We start from the raw sequence: 24,708 nt of genomic DNA, 5'->3' as shown, positions 1-24,708 counted from the left end.
ACAGTATTTCCATTGTATGGATTTACATTATATACAGTATATGGTCTTTATTCCTTTTTATGTGTTCAGAGAAAATGCTTCCACATTTAATTTTAAGTGTAAAGACATAACGTGCATGTGCAGATAGTACAAATATATATTTGAATATATTTTGCAAGAAACATTATTTCAAAATGCATATGTTTATTTCTATAATGATATTATCTGTTGTGTACTTGCGAACAATTTTTTTTTATCTGGGACCAAGCTGTCAAACCACCACTGATACAGCCAATTTAATGACTGATAAGGTGTGGGTGTGAGTTCCTCATGACAGTACATCAGTAGTGCTAATTATAAAGTTTACAACAGACCCATCACTGCTAACTGAAAGACCTCTTAAGGTGTCACACAAAAAACAGTCATTTCAATGCTATTCAAAACAAGTCATTTCAAATCAATGAAAAGAGAGTTCAATAACTTCTGTTTATATTCATTTCTGCAAAGGGAGAATACTTTTTTTTGTATTTTAGCACCATCTAGAGGCGTTGAAACGCTTGCATGAGTTATCCTCAGTCGGCTTTTAAAAAAAAAAAAAAAAAAAAAAAAAAAAAAAAAAAAAAAAAAAAGTGAAATATTTACTTTACTTCAGAACTGTTTCATGCTAACAATAACCTGACTTCTTTTATGATATCAGCACTTCTTCTTCCTCTTATAGGAGCCTTTATAACATACCTTTATACAAAGTTAATTTTGTCTGCTATTGAAAAATGTATAAATAACACATGATGTTCTGAAACCCATAGTTGGTTGACGACTACAATTACAACCCTGCATTGGTATGTTGGTATGCGAACCCAGAAGCCACTTCCAGGAAACTATGACTAATTATATACCGTAATACCATAGAAATATCATCGTGTGGGACCAGGCAGCACCTGCCATAAAGGGTAAAACCAGTAACCAAAGCTGATAGGGTTTTTGTTTAGGCCTACAGCCAAGTGGTCAACGAAAAGACATTTTTGTGTGCTCATAAAACATAACGTGAATTAATGTAAAAGAAACTGCATCACTGCGACATGCCTATTGCTTTAGACATTTTTTTAATAGTATGCAGAAAATGTAAGTGCTCCCTTAAGTATAACTTACCACTGAAATAACTGTCTAGCGATATCGCTGCAACAACCCGGAAAGCTATAAACTAGCTATAATAAACGTCGACCTGATAACAGATGCCACATTTTTATTACTTTTCTGCTTGATAGGTAACATAGTAGATGCCTATATCTATATAGGCTAATAATATAATATAATTGCCTAGTCACCATGGATACGAGAAAGCAAAGAGTTGTGGAAAGAGAAGGCTTGATGATTTAAGCAATGTCTTGAGGAAGTTGTCTTAACAGGACCCTGTCTTTTTATTTACAAAATTGCTGCTATTTTCACATAAACCTGATATTCTATATTGTTCAGCATACAGCGTAAATCATGTATGCAGCTGTTTAATAAGGACCGAATATGAAAAGTTTTCTCTAAAACTTTTTATACATGGCTTGAGCTGCAATGCACCTGACAATGTAGTGTTTTCTGAGCTAATGTGCTTCATTGCAGTTATTAAACAGTCTAACCTCATTTAAAAAACAAACAAACATTCATCTCTCCTGTCAAAATATGATATAGTGGAAGATGCAGTATGCATGTGAACAATAATGCTTGGAGGACTAATCTTGTCACGTTTTATTGTGCACTCAGCTTAACGTCCAACTGAGCTGAAATGTCTTAAAATGTGTTGCAAAACGTCTTCTTGAGAGTAGCAGTAGGAAACTCATTCTAGTATGACATATTAGGTAAATGCTTCTGCACTTCACAATTACTTCAATATAAATATAAATTATTTGATATCTGTAGTGGTTTTACAGTATGTATTACCTCCAATTGAGATCTGCACTGTTTCCGTACTTCTCTATAAAAATAAATTATATCATCAGTGTAGCTGTTTTTGTTAGTAGCTGGATGTGTAGGTATACTTTAGAAGTTTAGATTCACTGTAGTTAATCTTCTTCAAATTAGGAGTGGTTTATAACTTTGGACTAACACTTCAGTCTATCATTGCTTAAAGTATTTGACTGTATTACTTATAACAGAAGTGGTGCCAGTGCTCGTCTGGAGGTCCCAGAGTATTATTTACTGTGACAGCATAAAATCATTGCTGGTTTGGATTAGGATTTTGACTTCTTCTAAACCCAAGAAAGCTTTATCTTCGGATGATGAATTGTAATGGAACGGGAGTTAATTGTGAGTAAAGGGAAATAAGTCTGTGTCTTTTCATCCTCTAAACTACCAATGCCTCTCAATGCCACTGGAGTGAATGAACGCCTGTGTTCGCTGCTCCACAGCGGAAGTCCCCCCTCCAGACACGCTGTCTCTCTGTGTGTTGCTTTGGCTGATGGCTGGCAGAAATGGGATTAACAGTGTTTTCATACAATGGTGCCTCTCACATGACATCATGCTGACATTTTCGCCTGCACTGAATACTTTTACAGACAAAGGCAGCAGCAATCTAAACTGATTAAACAGAAAATGTCCTTTATCTGATTGTTCATTTCTTTTGTTAACTCAGCATGCCTGAAAAGAGAAACCATCATCCCATCATGATTCATGTTTTCACAAATATGCTATTCCACAAATTTTATGGCAAATCTTTCTTAAAAAATGTCTCTTAAAAAATTTGTGGACGTTAGTCTCAGACAGCATGTCCACTGACAACCCATATTCTATTAAATGACTGGCTGAAAAGCACTTTCTTAGTCTGGCAAGCTGTAATCTGATTGGCTGACTTTATGCAGCTTTCAGGAATAATAGAACAGGATTTTTTTTTTTTCAGTCCATCTGGAAATCAGGCAATGTTTGCAAGATAAAGTAAGCAATATTTTTTTGAGAAATAACTAATAACTGCATTTGCCAGGCTAATAGCACTTATATATTATAAATCTATATATAATATATATATTATATATATATATATATATATTATATCTATATATATATATATATATATATATGTATGTATATGTGTGTGTGTGTGTGTGTGTGTGTGTGTGTGTGTACATGTAATCATGTAGGTATGTGTATATATATATATATATAATCTAATATATATATATTATAGCACCACAACTAAAATGTGTGTGTGTATACAGGTGCTGGTCATATAATTAGTGTGTGTGTATACAGGTGCTGGTCATATAATTAGAATATCATCAAAAAGTTTGATTTATTTGTCATTAATTCCAATCCAAAAAGTGAAACTTGTATATTATATTCATTCATTACACACAGACTGATATATTTCAAATGTTTATTTCTTTTAATTTTGATGATTATAATGACAACCTAAGGAAAAATCCCAAAATTCAGTATCTCAGAAAATTAGAATGTTGTGAAAAGGTTCAATATTGAAGACGCCTGGTGCCACACTGTAATCAGTTAATTAGCTCAAAACACCTGCAAAGCCTTGGAAATTGTCTAACCCCCTACATTTGTTGACTTATCCTCTTCAAAAACTGGCAGAGAAGAGGGCAGTTTCAATAGTTTCAAATTGTTGGTATAATAAAAATACATTGCAGTTTCGGTCATACACAAAGTTCTGCCATGAAACTCTAGATGGCGCAGTCCGATAGACCTAACTCAATATGACATAATGACTCTTGTATCGGTAGCCAATAAGCTCGCTGCTTAACATTCAAATACTTGGCTAGTGTTTGCTGTAGTAGTAGCAGCGCACTTCAGAAACCCTCCACCTTCCCCAGCTCCACCTGTATAGATCTGCTACAGGGTGATCAAGTTTGCTATATGGGGGTTATTCATATATGTCATATGTGCAGCAGAAATATTTCTTACTTGCTCACTGCAGCATGTTGTGGATGTATTGGCAGTAGCAAGTCTCAGTACATGCTCTGTCGCAGCAGCAGCGTAGCAGATCTATTCCCCCAAGACCAAATACATTAACATTGTCATGTACATTACCATGTCAATCCCTCTGAAAGTTGTCATGACAAAAATACATTTATTTGTTTTTACTTTTTTTGTCTATCTATTCTGTTTGACCACAAAAAAATAAGTTAATGGTCATTAAAAAGGATAGTTCACCCAAAAATGAAAATTTGATGTTTATCTGCTTACCCCCAGGGCATCCAAGATTTAGGTGACTTTGTTTCTTCGGTAGAACACAAATTATGATTTTTAACTCCAACCGTTGCAGTCTCTCAGTCGTATAATGCATGGCAATGGTAACAAAATCTATGAGAGTGAAAAAAAAATACACAGACAAATCCTAATTAAACCCTGTGGACAATACATTGATGTCCTAAGACTGTCAGACTGCAACGGGTGGAGTTTAAAATCATAATTTGTGTTCTACTGAAGATTTTATTTTTTAGGTGAACTATCCCTTTAAGTCTGACACTGTCGATCCAATGGGAGCGTGGAGGTGCGATTTGAAACGTGAGCGCGAGATGTCGCTGTGGGACGCGTTGTCATCACTGCAGCAAGGTGCTCGGATAGGGATGGTCCAGCAGAGAAGAGGAGAGAGAGGGAGAAAGCAGGAGTTGCCGCTGCTGCTGCTGTGTCCGTGGCTACCCACCGCAGTTTTTCGGTCTCTTTCTATCCTCACGTTTTTCCTTGGATACTTAGCGGATGCTGTCCTTTCCTCGAGACGTCAGCATCTCTTCTGCTTTCAATGCCAGTTTTTGGGAATGGTTTCCGTGTGTCGCTCGCATTGAATTGTCGGCATTAATCGGGGAGGGGAAGCGAGAAGAGCGTTGTTCCTCTGGACAATATTCGGTAAGCGCAATGTCATTCCAGGTGCATTTCCAGCTGTCACATTCCCCACCTACAACCACGATATCTGCTAAGAAAACGCTCAAAACAGTTGCGAAACCCCCGGTACGCATATTAACAGCGCATGTTATGTGTCTGTTAGCATGTGGATGTCGCTGGTTTTGTGTTTAGTTTTTTTTTTTATATATATATATTATTATTTATCGCGTTTAATGCACGTATTCAGAGGGCTGTGAGCGCAGGCTGGGAACCGAAAATGGAATCCATTAGAGCATCATTCTCCATCTAAGACGGATGGGAGGGGGAGCGCGAGCACAGAAAACCTATTACTTCCCTATTGACCTAAATTTCAATGATGTATTTATAAGATTACACTAGTCCACGGACATGACCGCTGCTTCTTTGTCTAGTTTGACAGCATGTTCCTCGCGTTTCGTTATGAAATCCAAACTGTCAACGGCTTTGCTTGTAAAGCACCGTTTTCATTTGTGTCCATTCATTTTGAATTCTTGATGTACTGGTACGCGTAGCCTCTTTTTCCAAGCATTACGACTGAAACTGAGCATATTTAACCTTCTAACATAGAAAAATTCTTTTATTAGACATTGTTTAAATAGATGTTGAGTGTGAAAGATGAATAAAGCCTATTAGTTTAGGTGTGTTAATGTGGAAAAGGGAGGGCTGTATGTAGCTAGACTGACCGCCTCTCTCTGCACTTGTTTAGGTGAGGCCGTCTTGAAAAAAAATAAACAATATTTCAGCTTGTAATGTAACTATTATGCCCTCATATCATAACTGTTTAATAATTTATAGGATATTTGAATAATATGCTATCTTTTCCCACACGTGGCACATTCATGTATATGTTATCCATAGTATGCTGGTGCTCACTTATGCATAAGCAGCTCATTAACAAGATAAAAATAAAAATGTGCCACTGTGGTTGCAAGAATTTTACTGTAAAATATGGTAGCCTAAGGGTTGCAAATTTTACAGGATGGCATTTTGGTGACTGTATATTTTACAGCTCCTAATTGTGTCTAAAATGTGTTCTAAAAATGTGATATTTCATGCAAGGAATTCTGCAATCAATTAAAAGGCTGGTGATTTATTTTACATATAAAAAGCAGAATTTCAACAATAATTTATACTAAAAGTATACTTATTGCTTTGTTACAGTAAATAAGCTTCTATATAAATTTTTCCTCTTAATAATAATTCAGTTTTTTTATTTATACAAATGTGTGTGTGTGTGTGTGTATATATATAGAGAGAGAGATAGAGAGAGCGCGAGAGAGAGAGTAATATGTTATAGTATAATTACATTAATTATTTTTATCATAATATATTTACCATGTATAAGGTGACTTACAGTTAACCAATTAGCAGTTATTACTGGAACATTGTACAGTGTAGGTATGTTAGCAGTTAATCTTTTTTTTTTTTTTTTTTTTTTTTTGCAGCAACAAGAAAAGATTAAGTGTTGCTGCAAAGGCTTGATTTACTGATACATTAATGCACAAAAGTACTTTTCCACAGAAAAAATCAAAAGAGATATAATGCAACATAGAGAGAAAGAGAGGGAGATGGAGAGAGAGAGAATATTGATCGTTCAGGGGATCGGACATTCTCAGGTTGATCATAAATTATACATTGCATATGGAATTTTTTTTGCAGAAAGGTTTCAGCAGACCTGGCCCTGGTATTCAACATTTTAATGTGCTGATGCACCCACACTAAGAGCATGCTCTCAGAGAGAAACAGTGCATGACTGTGAAATATTGTATGCATACTGGTATTAACCTGCTAGCTACCGTATATGGCTGCATATGATTTAGAATGGAGGAGCTGTGTATGCACTTTGTAACAGGTCGTGTACACTTAAAGACCTCATCGAGGTATCTCACAGAATAACAGGATGAGCGGCTCTCCTATTATTTGCAATATACAATCAAAATTAGTGCAAAATGCATTCAAATCACCCATAAACATTTATAAAATTTTTAGCTAAATGTTAAATGTTCAAATATTCTAAACAGATAGAAAATAGTTATGACCTTACTTTTTTTCGATAGATCTCCAAATTCAGAATAATGGACAGGCAATCAATAGCTTAAACATGGTGTAAAATGTGCAAAAGCAGAGTGCTGGTATTATTAATTATTAAAATGGTGCATTAGTACTTATAATAGGCGTTTTACTATCAATTTGTTTTTTCTTGACATTATCCCATAGCAATTCCTGTTAGTTTTTTTTTTTTTAGCATTTTTCTGTTTGGCCATTGCTAGCCAGTAGAGGTAGTCTTTATTCAGAGGTAGTCTTAATTTCATACTTAACTGCAGTTTCTTTTAGATTGATCTTGTTTTAGAAAAGTGACTTTTTAGGTTTTGTTTCATTTGCCATAAATATTTAGTTATACATTTTTGATCATTTTTTTTAACTGTTTTGTTATAAGGTAACAGTAACTATATCATGCTCATATAGTGTTCAGTATTCTGCTCAAGAGAAAGTAATAGACCTATTGATAAATATCAGACTTGACTCCAGCCACTTGGTATGGACTGACTCCTAGCTCTTCTGATAATGACCTCAGAGATAAAGCTGGTGATGACACAGACGCTTGCCATTGTTGTCATCTGAGCTGATATAACACAGCTGATATGTAGTTACAGTTGTCATACAGGAGGATATGAAAGCGAAGAGTCTTTTATATTTTTAAGAAGATCTGCTAAATAGTGACCTGGAATTTGATGAATCTTTCATGGCTCGATTTGAGGCTTTATGTGCACATTTAAGCTTGATGTGCCAACACTACAGTAGTTAACCTCAAATGATGTGAAAGAGAAAAGATTACTTAGTACATATGATGTGTACATGATTATTATTAACTTGACCTCTCATATTTGAAGATCGATATCTATTATTGGTTTCAGAGAGGCACTGTTAAATATGGCAGTCAATATCACAGGATTTTATGAGATAGATATAGTAATGTCTTACAACAAAATACTATATTCAAAATTTTACTGTGAAATCAATGCAAACTAGCACATTTTCCATCATAACACTGAATATTACATATTAGTAACACTTTATGATCAGATTTGATTTGTTAACATTAGTTAGCTTCATTAGTAAACACAAATTAACAGTGCAAAATACTTATGAAGCATTTATTATTCTTAGTTAATGTTCATTTTAATATTTAGTAATACATTATTAAAATCAAAAGTTGTATGTTAATATAATGTATTTGCGCTAACATGAAGAAATGATGAATAGTTGTAATTTATTAACTAAGATTAATAAATACTGTAACAAATAGATCACTTGTTGTTAGTTAATGTATTAACTGACGGGAACCAATGGGACCTTATTTTAAAGAGTTATTTTAAATACTGTACTGCATGCTGGGAATCAAACTGTTTTGTTTACAGTAGTTGATGTCAAATGTTTAGCTATTACATGGCTTTCTGAAATTCTAGCTTCTTTAACCAGTACTTCATTCACGTCTTATATCACACCGTGCCATCTTGCTTCACAGTTATTGTTTGTCATAAAAAAAGGACCTTAGAGGACTTTAGTATTGAGTTTATAATGATGTAATGTTGTTGCACTGTCCGTCTTGTGGTTAGCACAGTTGATTTGTACGTTATAGTGAACCATTTTTTTCTAGTGGAAGTTTTAAGATAATATACAGGTAAAATTATAATGTCAACAAATTAATTTATTCATTTTGTATTTGTGTCTTTGTTTATTTTGCAATTATGAGCAAAACAGAATCCTTTAGATATGATCTTGAAATCGAATAGCCTCCTCTTGCTAATTTCCCATGTGCGTTAAGTTGTCTTATTGTTATTGGGCAGCGTATTTTCCCAGCATTGCCTTGTAGACAGATCAAGTGCTTGAGTGAGTGATCTTTCCTCAACTTCATTTAGCCGGTGTATCATGGAAACATCTTCTTATATGAGCACAGCCAATGCACCGGGGAGCTGCCTTGCTTATGCACGCACTGTCAGTGCTCCAGAAAAGTCTTGATAGGAGGGCAGAAATACATTCCTACCTGACTGCCTGGATTATACAGACCTGGAGTGAGGAGAGACAAGCTGTGCTCACTGAGCATTTGCACTTATGATTAAGGAATCCACTGACACATGAAATATGAAATATGAGAGACAGCAGGGCCCTGGCTATCTATTTTTAGATTTGCCAACCAAAATAAACTCAAAAGGAAGGTTAGTGTTGTTTTTGCAAATGCCATTGTATTTTTTAATTTTTTTTGTGTGTGTGAAGAATGGTTTAAAATTCCCAACCTAACCAGCAATAGTTTGCTTTTTAAATTGAATCATTTAAAATATCTTGCATACACTGGATGAGAATGGTGAGATTATTTATGTAATATCGGTTTATCTGAATAATTTATTTTCAGAGGTATATCTTGACGTCAAATTGTGTGAATATGGTGCTATTATGACAAACTGGGCCATGAACTTGCCTGTTATTATTAGATGGAATACTTTATTCTGATTAATTAATTGTGGCATTCAGTCCACAATTGCTTTTTTTTATAGTGGCCGATCATTATTATTATTATTCAATAATTCAACAGAACAGAGTCAATTATTTAGCTTATACCATGTTTACCGCACCTCAAGATGTTTTAGAGAGAGAAAGGCAGAAAGAAGGTGTACTTTCCATAGATAATTCTATTATCTAAAATTAAAATATTCATTATTAAAAGTAATGGTAATGTAGTTTGTTGTTTGTCATTGTTACTTAAGATATTTAGATTTTTATTCCATACATAAAATATCTTACGTTTGTGTTAACAAAAGAACTTAATTTGGGCATTTAACAAAACAACAACAACAACAACAACAACAACAAAATAACATTAACTTCAGGATAGAAACCGAAGTGCAAAAGTGTTAACTTGTTTTCGGGATCCCTGCAGCACATTATAACTGAAATAATTTGGTGATCTAATATAAAAATTGTAATTTGTGTAACATTACTTCTTATCCCCCAAATAATACTTATTTTTCTTATGGAAGCTAATTAATTTAATTAGAATTAATATGACTTCTTATCCCCAGATTAATACTTATTTGATTTTATGGAAACCCCAAATTGATGTTGCAGTTGTCATAGACATGTTATGAGAGGTTATATTAGCATTGTTCAGAATTAAAATATTTTGTTCAGGGTTTTTTCGCTCTTATTTTTCACATCCCTCAAATAAGATAATTGAACTATTTTGTACTATTGAGAGGTCATAAGTGCTTTTGCCATTGTTTGACCAGTAGGGGTCCTCTCTGGCACCGCTCAGTGGCCAATTATAGAGGGTCCCAGCATGTCGGTGAACTTATTATCTGAAACAAACAAGTGAGTGTTGCAATTAGCTGTACATAAACAAACACACCAAATGGGCTGACATGACACTTTTAACGTTGGCAAGGATATAGATATCCGTTTGATCGGCATTCTTCATCCTTAAGGAGCAACACACTGCTTTTGTCTTGGAGAACTCAGTGGGTGTATTAAATTTGCACTGCTGTTCTTGTACATTGATAACACTAGTAAACACAGCTTTCAGCAATGTCAACTCTCTCCAGCAGCAAAGTCATTAATCCCATACTAGGTCAGGGCTCTTACTGAGCCAGCCATTTCTACCCAGAGCTACACAGGCATGGCAGCAATGTCCTCACGCCACGCTTGAAAAATCCAAGCTTTATACTGATATCCCATGATGCATTTTCCAGGTGTACTGCGGAATTGTGAATATATGTTTTCTGTCATTTCCCCGACACACCACAAATCATCAGTAGTTCCTTTCATGACAGATTTGAAAAGTTAATCATGCAATGTTTGATGTGTAAACAATTTTTTTTTTATCAGCAAGTTAGAAAAGAACTAAACCAAATGCTTTTTTCTGCATTTTTTTCAACCAGAGACTGAAATGGATAACTGTTTCGATTATAGTTCTTAATGCGAATAGGCTTTACCTTTTATATGCTGTTGTGTACTTCTATTTAATGAAAATAAAGAGGGGGAGAGGTGGCCATTGAAAAAATAAAATGCACTCAAACATTACCACCAGAGACTATAGAGAAGAAAAAGCCCTAATAAGCAGTGGGGCCTGTTTGATCACAGCAAGCCTCACATAATTACTCTTTATCATCGATGTCACGCTCACCTGTCCTTTGAGAACATGATCCGAGGAGCATTTTAATTGCCTCACATTTGCGCTGCTTCTCAATGTATCATTGACATTTTGGGCAAGGAGACATGTCTTGAAAAACTATACAATCTCCACCAAGACTTTTGCTGATAGTTAATTAGCTCTTGAATGTCATGTGAGTGAGGGCATAACCAAATTTAGTCTTTTACTGGTCACTCTTGTTTATGTATTTCGAAATTACTTATATAATACATGCATCATGCAATTCTAGTCCACTAAAAATGTTTACAGGTACAGCAAAGACACGGTTAAATTAATATACCGATTGCAATATAAAAGACACATTACCTCCAGTCCCATTTCGGTGCTTTGTGCAGGAGCGCATAACGTCATCTCCCAGTGTGCCAGCCTTACAGAAAAAGAGATTAGTTTCCTTTAAGACCTTATTGAACATTTTAATCTTGCAGTGTGCTCTGCATTTTATTGCTGTTTCATTCCCAGCGTTGTCAGTTGTGTGTCGAGACAATAAATAAACAAATCTGTCCACAGTCAGAATACAAAGGACTGATAAATGTCTGCGTGATTAATGAAGCTGTAAAAATATTTGTTTTCCTTCATCTTCCCATCCTCCTGGCATGCAAGTTATATAACTAATATACACTGTATGAATTAAATTTTTTTGTTTAAATGATTTCACATGATAAATATTTATATTCCAAATGCAAGTTTTTAATGCATCTCCCTCATTTCTCTATCTCATTAATTCTAGTAGCTAATCAAGTCTGAGTTTACACTGAAAATGCTGTTGGGTGTGTAAAAGTGTGTGAATGTGGGTGTGACTGTAAACACAATATGTGCCTTTTGTTTGTGCATTTCGATACTTCAGTATCCTGTGGGATCACATGACTAATCTGGGATTGCAGCTGTGATTCCTGCCAATGGCAGCATCAGTCGAACACCTTCATGTCCTCTGGGGGTAGGTAGATCCGTTTTTCAGGAACATCTGGTGTTTCACTGGGTGATCAGATCTTGGGAGGAAGTCTTCTGAATCCTGCTGCAAAACAAATCTGAGGGGAGTAAACCATTGTCAAAAGCATATGGCCATTGTTTTAATGGGATATAATGGGGATGAAAATGCAAAAGCAGGGCAGGTGTCTTGAATGAGATGTTTAATGCAGAAAACAAGATTAACAGGTTGTGAGATTGCATAGTGTAAAGCGTAAAACAAATCTGATTACTTAAAATTTGATCAGATGTTGGGACTGGGGTTCTCTAGTCCTGATTTCTGGGGTCTGTTTTTGTAGAGATTGTTTCTATGAGTTGTAGCCTAAGGATAGACGATGCAGTAATTCCACTGGGTCGCTTTGCTTACATAATTTTATATGAACCTACACATTCAGCAAACACATGCTCACAATGAAAGAAAAATCTGAATAACCTGAATAATCTGAGTTTTTTTTTTTTTTTGTATGATTTTTATCATAACTTTATGTTAATGCACATCCAATTAGAAATATCAGCCTAGTGGTTTGCCGCCTAAAATCACCTTGAAACATCAACGCAAAGCATCTTGAGAAGAATTAGTGGCCGTGTGCCGCATCACCGATATGATCATCTGTAAGCCTCACGGTTGCCTTCTTGGTGAGAGACTGTCATAATGGATTGATATCTCTATGGAAACTGGAGCCTGTTAGCGGGCTCAAGCATGATGTCATAGACAAATTAGGCATTCAGACATGTATGGCTGAGCCCAGATTGTTGTAGAGCTTTCAGTGACATTAATTATGAATATTTCACAAATTTGATCAATTTATGTCAATTTCTCCTTTTCAGCTATTTGATATCTGCATCTAAAATGTCTACATTCACCTCAGTGGTTTCAGACAAAAGTCAGTGGGGAAGCACAATCAAGTACGTTATTCTAAAAATGTAGCTTTTGTCACTTTAAATGAAAAAAGCGCCACTGAGGAAATGAAATGGGATATAACTGCTTGTTGGCAACAATGGCTCTGGCCCTTCCACTGTTCAATTTGTTTAGTGTTTGACAATGAAATTGAGGTTGTGTTACGGGACTCTCCTGTATACCGCCTTGAGCCGATCAGTCAGGTAGAGTCAGGGGCCATTGTGCGAGGCGTTTTAGTAAAATTACAGTAAATATTCACTGAGTAGCGCAGGTCTGTTTCTAAGGTAACGGCGGCCTTGAAGTGATTGTGGCGATCATGTGACTCCATACAATTAGGCTTTTTTTACTTATTTCTAAGTAATGCCTTTTCTTTTTCTTCCTTTTTCCACTAAACACACAGCGTGTTATGCCAGTTAGCTTCTGCATGGTCTGTTCAGTATGTTAAGAGTTTTGCCATTTCCTTTTGACATCTAATATGATTGTGAGTCAAAAATCAGAGTACTCATTATATTTGACATGTTCATTTAGATTAATGCGTCATATGGCTCCCCTAGTTGATGTATTGTTCTTACAAGGCACAGCCAATTCTTAGTGCACAATCCTGTTCCAGCAAGCCTTTGTATGTTTTGTTATGAGAAGTTCTCTACGTTCAGTATAATAAACAGCACTGAATAAAATGTCAATTTTCAATATTCCAAGAAAAACTCCACTTGAAAGAAAGTCAACAGTGTGCTTGATTTTAATGATATATGCCTTGTATGCAAGCTGATTATGATCAAAATTGCATGAATATTACATGATTATTCTGTATAATGACATAAAAGATATTTATTTACTTTTTTCTTTGAAAATGTTGGCAGGGCAAGTGAGTGGTGAAGTGGTGTTTATTTGGAATATTGAACATTCAGATTCTGTTTAGTGATTATTGTATGCAGAGAATTTCCCATAGAAAAACATGAAAAGGCTTGTTGGGACTGCAGTGTATTTTATACACACTACTTTAAAAAAGTTTGATGTCGGCAAGATTTTTCAGTGTTTTTGAACGGATCAGAAAATACAGTAAAAAGAGTAATATTGTGAAATAGTATTGCAATTTTAAATAACTGTTTTCTGTTTCAATATATTTTAAAGTGTAGTTTATTCCTTTGACGTCAAAGTTCAGTTTTTAACCAGCCATTACTCTAGTCTTCAGTGTCGCATGATCCTATTTATTACATTTTTAGATCTCCAAAAACAAACAAGAATAACTTGGTTTTTATTTGTAATAATAACCAAATTTAACTATAATTTAACTCATGGACAGTTATGAAATCATAAACCAACTTTTAGCAAAGGTAAACAATTCACAGACCAAGTTTGAAAAGGATAGCACACAGGGCAAAACCAATGTTGATAAAAAGTGTGAGAGACCAAAAAATTAATGCTAAATAAATTCAAAAAAAATTTAAAAAATTTTATATAACAAATGTTTTTGTGATGGCAAGGCATAAAAGTTTTTTTTTATTTTTTATTATTACATCACAGCACTGCCATGTAACACAGGTCTTCCGGGCATCAATGGAGTGACATTTTTTTTGTTTTTTGTTTATTTTGATTTCTTTTTGATAACAGGATACTATTAATCAGAGGCAGATGGATGACTAAGATTATTGTCAAAAAACATGTAATCCATCTGAACCTACACACACCAACACCAGCAGCTGGGACTGGCATTTGTTGATGTTCTGGTCTGTTTTGCATGATCTCACTGCTAGTAAGTCATCGGTTTGACCTAGAAATGAAAAGCATCTGCATCAGGTCACCAAATCTGTTGAATAACTTGAGCATTTATCAATACTTTTCCTATTTCACCTACAGTACGACTGGCATTTGTTTTCACAGATCGTACTGTTGAGGCTTTTCTGATTGAGCGCTCTCTTCCATACCGAGCAGATGTGTTCACAGTTGTGCCTGATGTGGTTGTGTAAAAAGGCTGTGTGCTGGTGCTCATAGGTACACATTCACACGTGAGCAGCCATTTTCTGTCTGCTCCTGCTGTGTGCACAATGTTCTCTGGGAAAGCTTTAAATTTGAGTGCTTGATTTTGAAGAGGGAGTGCAATTGCCGAGGAGGAAGCTGAGGGTGAAGAGAGTGACCGGAGGGGACCAGAGCATTATAGTGGGATTTCATTACTTGAAATCCAAGGTTTTAAAAACCCACAAAATCGCTTGATGTATTTCAAACAAGAAGTTTGAGCCAAACATAATGATGGACTTGTCCCTGTTTTTTGTTGTTGTTGTTTTTTAATAGCTACTAGGCTATTAGGCTGCTTGCTAGTTGGTTGCAGGTGGTCCTGGGGGCGGGACTTGCTCATTCTAGAGCACATCTGATTGGATAGTTTTAAATGTCCTGCAAGAGAAAGGCTGTGCTTTTATATGCATATATGCTACAGTTATAACATTTGGGGTCATTTTTTTTCTCATTGAATCATTAAATTGTTTAAAAGTGACAGTTAACACACAAAAAATTTAATAAAAAAAAAAATCTTAAATCTTAAAAAAATCTTACCAACTTTTGAATGGTAGTGTATGTGCATATTTGTTAAAAGTTTTCAAAGTCTTTTCTGAAGCTGATGTACACAAATCAAAGCATGACGGCAACAAGCTGAGAATCGTGTTTGGAATCACAAACCTCGAGAGATGAGGAGAAAAAAGTAGGTCAAAGACAAGAGAGAGACTGAAAGAAACAAGAGACGGTTAATTAAATATTATGTCTAACAATTATTACATCACGACAAACAATTGAAAATGTTGATAAAGCACTTTGATTAGCATTATGACATCTGAAAAGTGCCAATCCATGATTTTTAATGTCATTTCACCCGACAGTCCGTCATTGTAAAGGATTTGTTTCAACTGATTGCTACAGTACACTAAAGCATGAAAAAAACCTTGCACAGCTCATTTTGAATAACTGTTGGTTCTATTGTTTGGTTCACAGAAGTAATGCCAGTACCAGACCATCTCTCTGACACAGAGAACTCCAGCATGTTGAGCCCAGTACTGAACGCCTCAAACGGAGATGGATCCGAGACGGAGACCACCTCTGCCATCTTGGCCTCTGTTAAAGAACAGGTGGGTACTTCATGTCAAACTACTGTAAAGTTCTTCATTCTTACAGACTGTCTCTAATAGAAGGTTATGATTCCCTCCACACTCACACGGAAACATTCCTTTTCCAACAGTTTAATTAGAAACTCTCTAAATCTATATATACTGTAAACAGTAATTACACGGAACCATACCAGTCCTCAGATGAACTGCATATGCCATCTGAGCAAGGTTTGAGTCATATCCATCATTTCGTGCTGCCGGTTTCATTTAGCGCCTGGTGTCTAAATTCACAGATACAAATGGTTTTTGATGGTCAACACACTGCAAATGTGCCGTTACACCTCAGTGTCACATGGTTTTGCGGACGAGTGGGAGGAATGGATGTAGGTTTTGGGGCTGCGTGGTGTAAGAAATGTGAAATATTTGACACTCCATGTTGCAATCAGGTCTCCATGCTATGCTAGTCACTGCGCCGCATCCTATCTATAATAAGATTGGTCACCTGCTTGTCAGCAGGTGGACAGCTTCCCAGACGTTGGCGCAACCTTATGTTAAACTGGCTTGATCTGTTAGGAATAATGACAGGTGATTGTAATTGCTTATGACTTCCTATCATAAAAAGTCATTTACGAAATGCATTATAGATTATTGTGTATGTCAGAATTTAGTGTGTGATAATGTACTGTATTTCTTACTTTTACTTTGTTTGCATATATATGTATATGTCTGTCTTAGCTGGAGGCCATTTTTGAGTCAAGACCATGAGTAGATAAAAATGGATTGTGACAAGCCCTTCGCTTCCTGCTAGCGTTTAGCTCACACTCCTGCTTTTAAACATGGGACAGAAAAAAAAGCGACATGCTCTTAGGGTTGGAAATCTACACGGTGAATGTTAAAGTAGGCCACAGCCATAGGCTGCTGTGGGCCAGTCTAATAGCTTTCCTATCAGAGCGAGAAAAACGGTCTGCCATCTTTTTTTTTTAATGTTTTTCACTGGAGGGTACTGGTGGACAGAGTCCATGTCACGTACAGTGTTTCTCTCTGAGAGGAGTTCAAAAACATGTAATATGGTGTGATTTTCTTTCCTGAGTTGGTGTACTTCCTTTTGAAACAGGATGATTGGGTGGGACATATCGAAGAGCTTTAGTTACATTATTGTTCATAAGTTTGGGTTTGGATTTTGAATGCCTCCTATCTCACCAGGGCTGCATTTTTGATCAATACAGTAAAAACAGTAATATTTTGATTTTGACTTTTTTTTCTATTTTAATGTATTTTATAATGTCATTTAATTCTCATATTTAAGTATCTCTGATTCAAGCACAGCAGGTCTGGTGTCTTTTTCAAAATACACTGAAAATAAAGGTTTATAATTTTGCCACTGCTTGTCTACTCACACATAATTATGAAAAATCACCATTTTTTTTTTGTTATCCTCCACTAGATGGCAATCTCCCATTTTGGAGGCATTTAGTAGTCAGAGATCATTAAATTCCTCTGCAAAATTCACAGAATAAACTAAACTTCAGATCTAAAATCAGTGTAGATTTTGATGACAAAGGATACTCTGCAGCAATGTAAAACCATCTCCCCTCTGCCATGTATAAATACAGTGTACCAAAATGTCCTGGTCTCTTGTATGTGTGCTTTGTTTGCAGTTTTCAAGGTTGCACGTGCAAGCAGAACACAATTTCTCCTGTGTGTACGACTCTCTCCCATTAAAATTCTCCTGTATCACTTGTGCTAAACAGAATCACATGCTATGATCGCATGTTTAACAGCCTGGACATACACAGTAACTGTATTCGCAGCAAAATGTTGCTTTTTCTACATAATGAACCCTCTTTTATTATTTGCCTTTGAGCGTCACTTTCTTAGATTATGTTGACATAGAGATTGTAGTAGTCTTATTAATGTATAAAGTACAGGTGTTCTTTTCAGAATTTTTAGAAGATCTGTTGTTAAAGCTCAGCTTTTTTGTCCCTTTCATTTGGTGTTAATTAAAGAAATTTATCTTAGTGTTTTTAAAATGACACATTAATTATTCATAAAAAAGCCACTGGCATATAAAGTTTTATTATGAGCATGGCAAGGATTCTTTGGGGAAAGTGCCAGTGTTTGTAAGAGGTAGTACAGCTAAGGCCAAATATTTCTTTCCTTTTAATTCACACTCTCTTGTTAATCAGCTCATTATATCTTTGTCTGATAGGAGTGATTTGCTTTAGCCAGAAGTGAAGTCATTTAGATTTTTCTTAATCATGTAATAGGTGTCACATATTCAATCAAATGAAGCAGTTCTTTTCATTACTTACAGTATCCATAAAAGTCGAAGTTGTTTTGACCAGATTATCATTAGCCTCATTTCTGCTGTAATTTTCAACCAGGAGTACGTGTACAAATGAGTTCATCTGAGTCATTCCTGTCTGTTTAACACTGTTTCGTATGGTTCTCAGTCAGTGTGGTCAGGCTGTGGAGTGGCTCTGGACTCATTTAACTCCGTGAAATTATAGAAATTGGGTTAAATCCTTAAAGGAACTCGTGAGGTGAACCCCAAGTGACATTTTGTAATCAAATGGACCAATGAAGAAACTTAAATGTCATTCTTTGTCCACAGGGCGCAATTAGGCATTTAGGCCAGAAGACCACATTCAGCTTTTGAAGCAGTCAAATCAATTTCTCAGTCCCCTGGCTATTTATTTTCTAAACAAATCGGTTTGACGGCCTTTTCTGGAGTTATTATGTAAGATAATGGGAATACATTCTTGTTTGGCACTCTTGTCACAATCCTGGCCATATAAAACACATTTTATGAGTTTTTATCACATTATATAGACTAAAAGAATCTCTCAGAAATTCAGACTAAGAAAAAAAAAATAGGAAAGTGCACAATTAATTACAAAGAAATGGCAAGTAACACATTGAATTAGATAAAGTTGAAAGAGTGAAATAATAGTTTCTTGCAAGTGTAGGGCTGTCAAATCGATTTTGGTTTGCATAATATTTGTGTGCAAAATGTTTCTTAAATATGTACATTAAATATGTATGTTTGTGTATTTATACATACACATAAATATATACAGTACATACACATATACAGTATTATGTACACACAAACTTTTATTTTGGGTGTGATTAATCGATTTGATAACCCTTTTTGTAACAATCTGAAATAATCACTGTTTTATCTTTGAAAAAATTTTTTTACAGTGTAGTGTAGGGGCAGAAAAAAACAATGCTTTGAATGTTAAAGAATCACCTTTTTTGGTCCAGGTGACATGTCTGCTGTCCTAGCCGAGTGCTTTTTGTCTGTGCAGACTGCTATATTTAACCAACTTTTGTGACAAGTGGAGGCTACTCCCCGCTCAGGGAGCCTGTCCATCGCAGGCTACTGAGGCAGAACAGACTGTTAGGATCCCTAGAGGAAGCACAAAGCTTAGCATCGCACAGTGCTTTTTTTCACAGCTGCTGCCTGGACCGGCAAAAAACACCTCTTTCTCTCTGCGATCCTTTCAACGAGACCCCACGCCCCCCCCCTTCTCCTCTTCAGAGTGGAGCACAGATGGCGTCAGAAAGAGGGGAAGAGTTTAGGAGGAGGCGGAAGAGTGACTGGAGGGCGGTAGTATTTGGCTGGCTGGCTGGTGGGAGGGACCCTTTGTGATGCAATGTTGCACAAATAATGCCAAAGCGGCTCTAAATTCACTGTTGCCATGACGACCTTTGTGCCTGCCTGCACTCCACTTTTTGCTTTCCCGCTGGGAAAGGCAGTCTGGGGAAGGCAGTCACTACCACTCTTGTACTTTCTCTAATGACTTTACTCTCCTGATAAGCGGAGATGAACGCAGTCTAGTGGGATAGTGATGCACAGACACGGCTCTTTCTCAGCGCGGAAGGCCTCTGGAGTATGGTACATGTGCCGGTAAGAGCGCTGTTGTTTTATTTGTGTAGGCAACAGGTGTTTTATTGCGAGACTGGAAGCTGGAGTAGTTTTGATGTTGTTGACGGTTAGATTGTTAGAGTCTAATCAGTTGTTGTTCTCTGTTTGCGGCTCCATCTTGAACTTGTTGATGTGAAATAAGAAAGGTCAGAGATGATGCTTGTTTGGATCATAATTGCAGTCGCAGACATAAGCGACATGCCTGTTTGTTGCAAATGCAGCGGAATGCGTCTGCCGTAAATTCATTAATTGAGACCCTAGAAGTGTATAATGATTGTTGAAAAGTGTTTGAATGCTGCAGTTAGCGCCTCTTTAGTCGTCATGGTTCATAGAGCTCTCTTCAACACTCTGAATGGGTATTTTTGTAGCCTTCATCTGGGTTTGTGCCCAAAACAGCAGGTGATGCGTTCTGGAGCCCTCTTAGCGTTAACCGCTCTGGGGAGAGAGTCTTTGACCTTGTGGCTGAGTGAACTCATTTCAGCCTTGTCACAAAAGAAGTGGGGACGTTGCATTGACTGTCGTAGCCCCGGGCGCAGGCACATAGTGCAGTGTTTCTGACTGGATTTTCACAGTGATTACTTTAAAGAGGAGCTCTGGGATTTTATTTCTGATTTAGCATCGACAAGTTTGTCATTAAATGTTAAGCGGCGCATATCTAATTAAGAGAGGGGTGGGAGGGGTGTGTAGTGCTGGAATGGTCCAGTGACTATCAAAGTTCAGAATAATGCCTTTGGATGTCTGGTGAGACTGTGGAGAAAAGTTCAAAAGAATATAGTTTTTCATTTTTTAATTATTGTACTTTGCAGACAGCTGATTCATTATGGCCAGTGCCCAAAATTCTGTATAAAAGTTTGGGTTCAGTAAGATTCAAAAACTTTTATTCAGCAAGTAAGGATTAAGTTGAAAAAGGTGCCAGATTTCTCCTCTATATATATATATATATATATAAATTATTTAGATTTTTTTATTCATCATATTCATCAAAGAATCCTGAAAAATGTATCATGTTTTCCACAAAAAAGTTTTCGCAGCACAGCTGTTTTCAACATTGCTAATATTAAGAAATGTTTCTTGAGCACCAAATCAGCATGTTAGAATGATTTCTGAAAGATCATGTGACACTGAAGACTGCAGTAATGATGCTGAGAATTCAGCTCTGCCATCACAGGAATACACAACATTTTAAAATATACTAAAATAGAAAAATCTGAAGAATTCAATTGTAATAATATTTCACAGTATTACTGTATTTTTGGTCAAATAAATAAAGCCTTGGTGAGTGGAACAGAATTTCTTTCAAAAACCCCAACTTTTTGAACAGTGGTGTGTATATTATTATTATTGTTGTTTTGTCAAAAATTATGCAAAGTACAGCTTTATGGTCAAATATAATCAATTATTAATTAACTATCATTTACCTGTTTTCTCTTTGCAGCATCATAAAAAAGCTAGTTTCCATCTCTCTGTAAAACTGCACCTCTCACAAACGATGACACATCAAGATATTGTTTATAATAGATTTGTTTTGGTGCTTTACTACAAGTAGCCTTCCACATATATTTTGCCACATAGATTTCTGGAGAAGAGAAAGAGAAGATAAATGTCTTAAAACACACAAGTTGTGACAGATGTTTGCTTTAATAGATGGTTTGTGCGCCAGCTTACACCAGCAAGGCTCTGACAGTCATTCTTACAGTTTGACCATGTTTAAAATTGCAGTTCGTAATAAAGTTATTGACCGGAGACTAGATTTATATGCCAGCATTTTGAAAGAAAGAAAATGCAAGTGCATTTTATCAATATGTAAAGAAAAGTCCTGAGTGGCTGCAGAGCCTTACAGTGTCTCTGCATCCCACACACACACACACACACACACACACACACACACACACACACACATCCTCTGTGTAGTAGTTACTGGATCATGTGTAAGTGCATATGCGGTACATGTTATAGACAGAATCAATTCCATAATTCCTTTAGGGCTTTACACATACGCTCTGACTGCTTTATGTTTGCAGGAGCTGCAATTTGAGCGACTGACGAGAGAGTTGGAGGCTGAGAGGCAGATTGTTGCCACCCAGCTGGAGAGATGCAAGCTGGGATCTGAGACCGGAAGCATGAGCAGCATCAGGTGGGTCTCATGGAGTGACACCTCTCACTCACTCAATGTGTCTCACCCCACCATCACCACATACACCAACTAAAGCTAAAGATAGATATCATTTTCCATCTCTCCTTGATCTTTACCATCCAACTTGTCATTAAACCATCAAATGTCATTAAAAGCATGTTTTTTAGTCTTGTCCGTGAAATCTTTAGATGTCCCTTCCCGGCATATTCCGTCATGAATATTTTAGTATAAACACATTCAAAGGGGACTTGGATCTAAACTTCCCCTCTCAAACTAAATTCTTTCACTACTGCTAAGTAAACAAAGGGTTAAGTTGTCACAAGCTTTGAATTCAGCCTGTAATTAAAATCTCATCATGTTTAAGTAGTAAACGAGAACAGATACTATAATAAAACAGACTTTATGGATTATATATGCAATCCGTTTGACCTCTCAGAGGCTGATAAGTGCTTCTAATCACTGTTTACACTGAATGTTCAAATTGAATTGAATGGCTCTATTGTATTGTCCTCTTGTTGTTGCTGTGAAGCATATTTTGTGTGCTTATTCATCTAGCTTGAAAACTCAATAAATCAAATGTCCTTCAGATGTTCAGTCAATAAGACTCCCACGTTGCTTACTTTGTCAGTGAGATTCTGTTGTACAGGATGATGTCAGGTTTAAAGTTATGTATTTTATTATTGCTTTTAGTATCACTACCATCAGTGTCAGTGGGGTCACTGTAGACCTCAACCAGGGGGACACCTGGACCCCCTCATATTGTTTTCGCACATGTATGTGACCTTGAGAGATTATTCTAAAACAGAAAATGTCTATATTTAATGTCTACTCTACATACTCATATTCCCTAGCTATTTTATATTTCCTGGTCTACCACAAGTCCCAAACCCTGTTTTCGTTCATGTAGCAGTTCAGTGGCATCTCTCCCACATAAGATGAGAGATGCCAACAGACACAGTTAGACACATAGAATATTTAATTAGAATAAAGTGGAGCGGAGACAACACAGTCAGTGATGATTTGGATGTCAGGCCATCAAGTGCTTTTGCACTTAAGCCCAGGAGATGATTTATAAATATACACTACTGTTCAAAGGTTTTGGGTTGGTAAGATTTTGCAAGCTTTACAAAAGAAGTCACTCATGCTCAAAGGCTGCGTTTGTATTATTTAAAATAAAATAAAAAATACAATAAAAAATATAAATATAAAAAAATATATAAAAATAATATAAATATAAACATTATATATTTTTATATTTTCTTTTTAATTAAATTTCTTTAAAGCTTTCTGACTAACACATTCAAGGCCCAGAAAGGTAGCAAGGACATTTTTAAAATAGCCCATGTGAGATCTGTGGTTCAACCTTAATTTTATGAAGCTAAGAGAATACTTTTTGTGTGCAAAGAAACAAAAATGGAGATTCAGGATGAGGAAGACTTCTCTTCTGTGTCAGTTCTAGGGCTGGTCCGAATACCATTTTTTGAGCTTGATTTTCAACGGTCGCTTTGTCACGTCCAGTGTAGACAGACTTCAGCCAATCGACTTCACGCGTGACGGGTGTCATGTGACACACAGCAGCCACAACAGAACTTATGTTTTATTTATCGAAACATTCCATTAACTATATCATGAAATATATTGATTCTCACCTTTAGAAATTATGCTGATCTATAGTGGGTCATGGTCAAAGTAACCTAATAATGTAGTCTATTAACTATGCATAAAAACCTGTCTGTTAACAGATATGGGTGTCATGCCATAACATATTTTTAATACGACTGACTTTATATTTAATGTGAATTTAACATTGAAAGTTAATGTGAATAAAATCATTGGTCATTGCATTCATAAGCTCAACAGCATCTTGTGTGATTGGTTATAATGCGCAGTGCTGTAAAAACACGTCTGTATCTAGCTCAGCGCCAGCCAGCGCCCAATGATATGATGCACTGAACGTTCTAATCATGCCAGTGTGATTGTATTAAATATAGAAAATATTAATCGGCTATTTTTTAGTCTTTTGGAAGCTGCATTCAAAATCCCATTGGCTCAAAAGTCTTAGGGGGCAAGTGTCCCTCACTTTGAATGGGCATGACGCCTCTGGGTGGAACATACCAACTATACAAATTGTGTGGGGGGAACCTAGACTGAACCATTCACTACAAATACTACAAGCAGGGCGTCGCTGAAATTAGTGTGTAAGTTTGTTTACAGAATGCTGTTGTCACTGCTGCAAACTTCCATTTATACAAATAATTATTCAAAAAATATAATTTCCCAGCAGCCAGTGGGCCCCTCCCAAGTGTAGACCCCTGGGCTTCAGCCCCTTATAGCCCATGCATTAATGCGCCCCTGCTATAGGCGTACTACTTACAGAACTCAGGTGATTTTTCAAACTTGATGTGCTGTTGTGGCAGGCCAGTTTCAAATAGAACATTTTTCACACTTCCTCTGTCTATTCCTCATTCAGTTTAAAGTGCTCCCACACAGCTAAGGTCTTGGCATTTTTGTCTTCTCTTCCAGATGAAATGAATCATGACGTTCACTCATGGGGCGATTCATATTCAAGGGTGAATGAGAACTGTTTCATGGGGGATGCCAGGTGTTCGAAAAAAAAAGAAAACAAAAGAATATTCGAATCTCAAA

General features: G+C 36.3%; 1 protein-coding gene across 6 annotated transcripts in view; it reads left to right on the top strand.

Annotated features, from left to right (window-relative positions):
* Window positions 1-4,529: 4,529 nt before the first annotated feature.
* The window catches only part of LOC109077623 (catenin delta-2-like), an 80,571-nt gene continuing 60,392 nt past the window's right edge, over window positions 4,530-24,708 (top strand). For 3 of the 6 annotated variants that reach the window (XM_042718404.1, XM_042718401.1, XM_042718399.1), the window contains exons 1-3: window positions 4,531-4,821; window positions 15,882-16,015; window positions 21,950-22,062. In XM_042718404.1, coding sequence (XP_042574338.1) covers window positions 15,887-16,015; window positions 21,950-22,062 — 242 coding nt within the window. In that variant the 5' untranslated portion in view covers window positions 4,531-4,821; window positions 15,882-15,886. Of the gene's footprint in view, window positions 4,822-15,881; window positions 16,016-19,683; window positions 19,911-21,949; window positions 22,063-24,708 lie in introns of those variants that run through there. The other 3 variants (XM_042718402.1, XM_042718400.1, XM_042718403.1) reach the window with 2 other exon arrangements.

This window comes from Cyprinus carpio, chromosome B2 (assembly GCF_018340385.1).
Source record: "Cyprinus carpio isolate SPL01 chromosome B2, ASM1834038v1, whole genome shotgun sequence".
Lineage (NCBI taxonomy): Eukaryota > Metazoa > Chordata > Actinopteri > Cypriniformes > Cyprinidae > Cyprinus > Cyprinus carpio.
The sequence above is the reverse complement of the archived record's forward strand: the minus strand, read 5'-3'. Positions and strand labels throughout refer to the sequence as shown.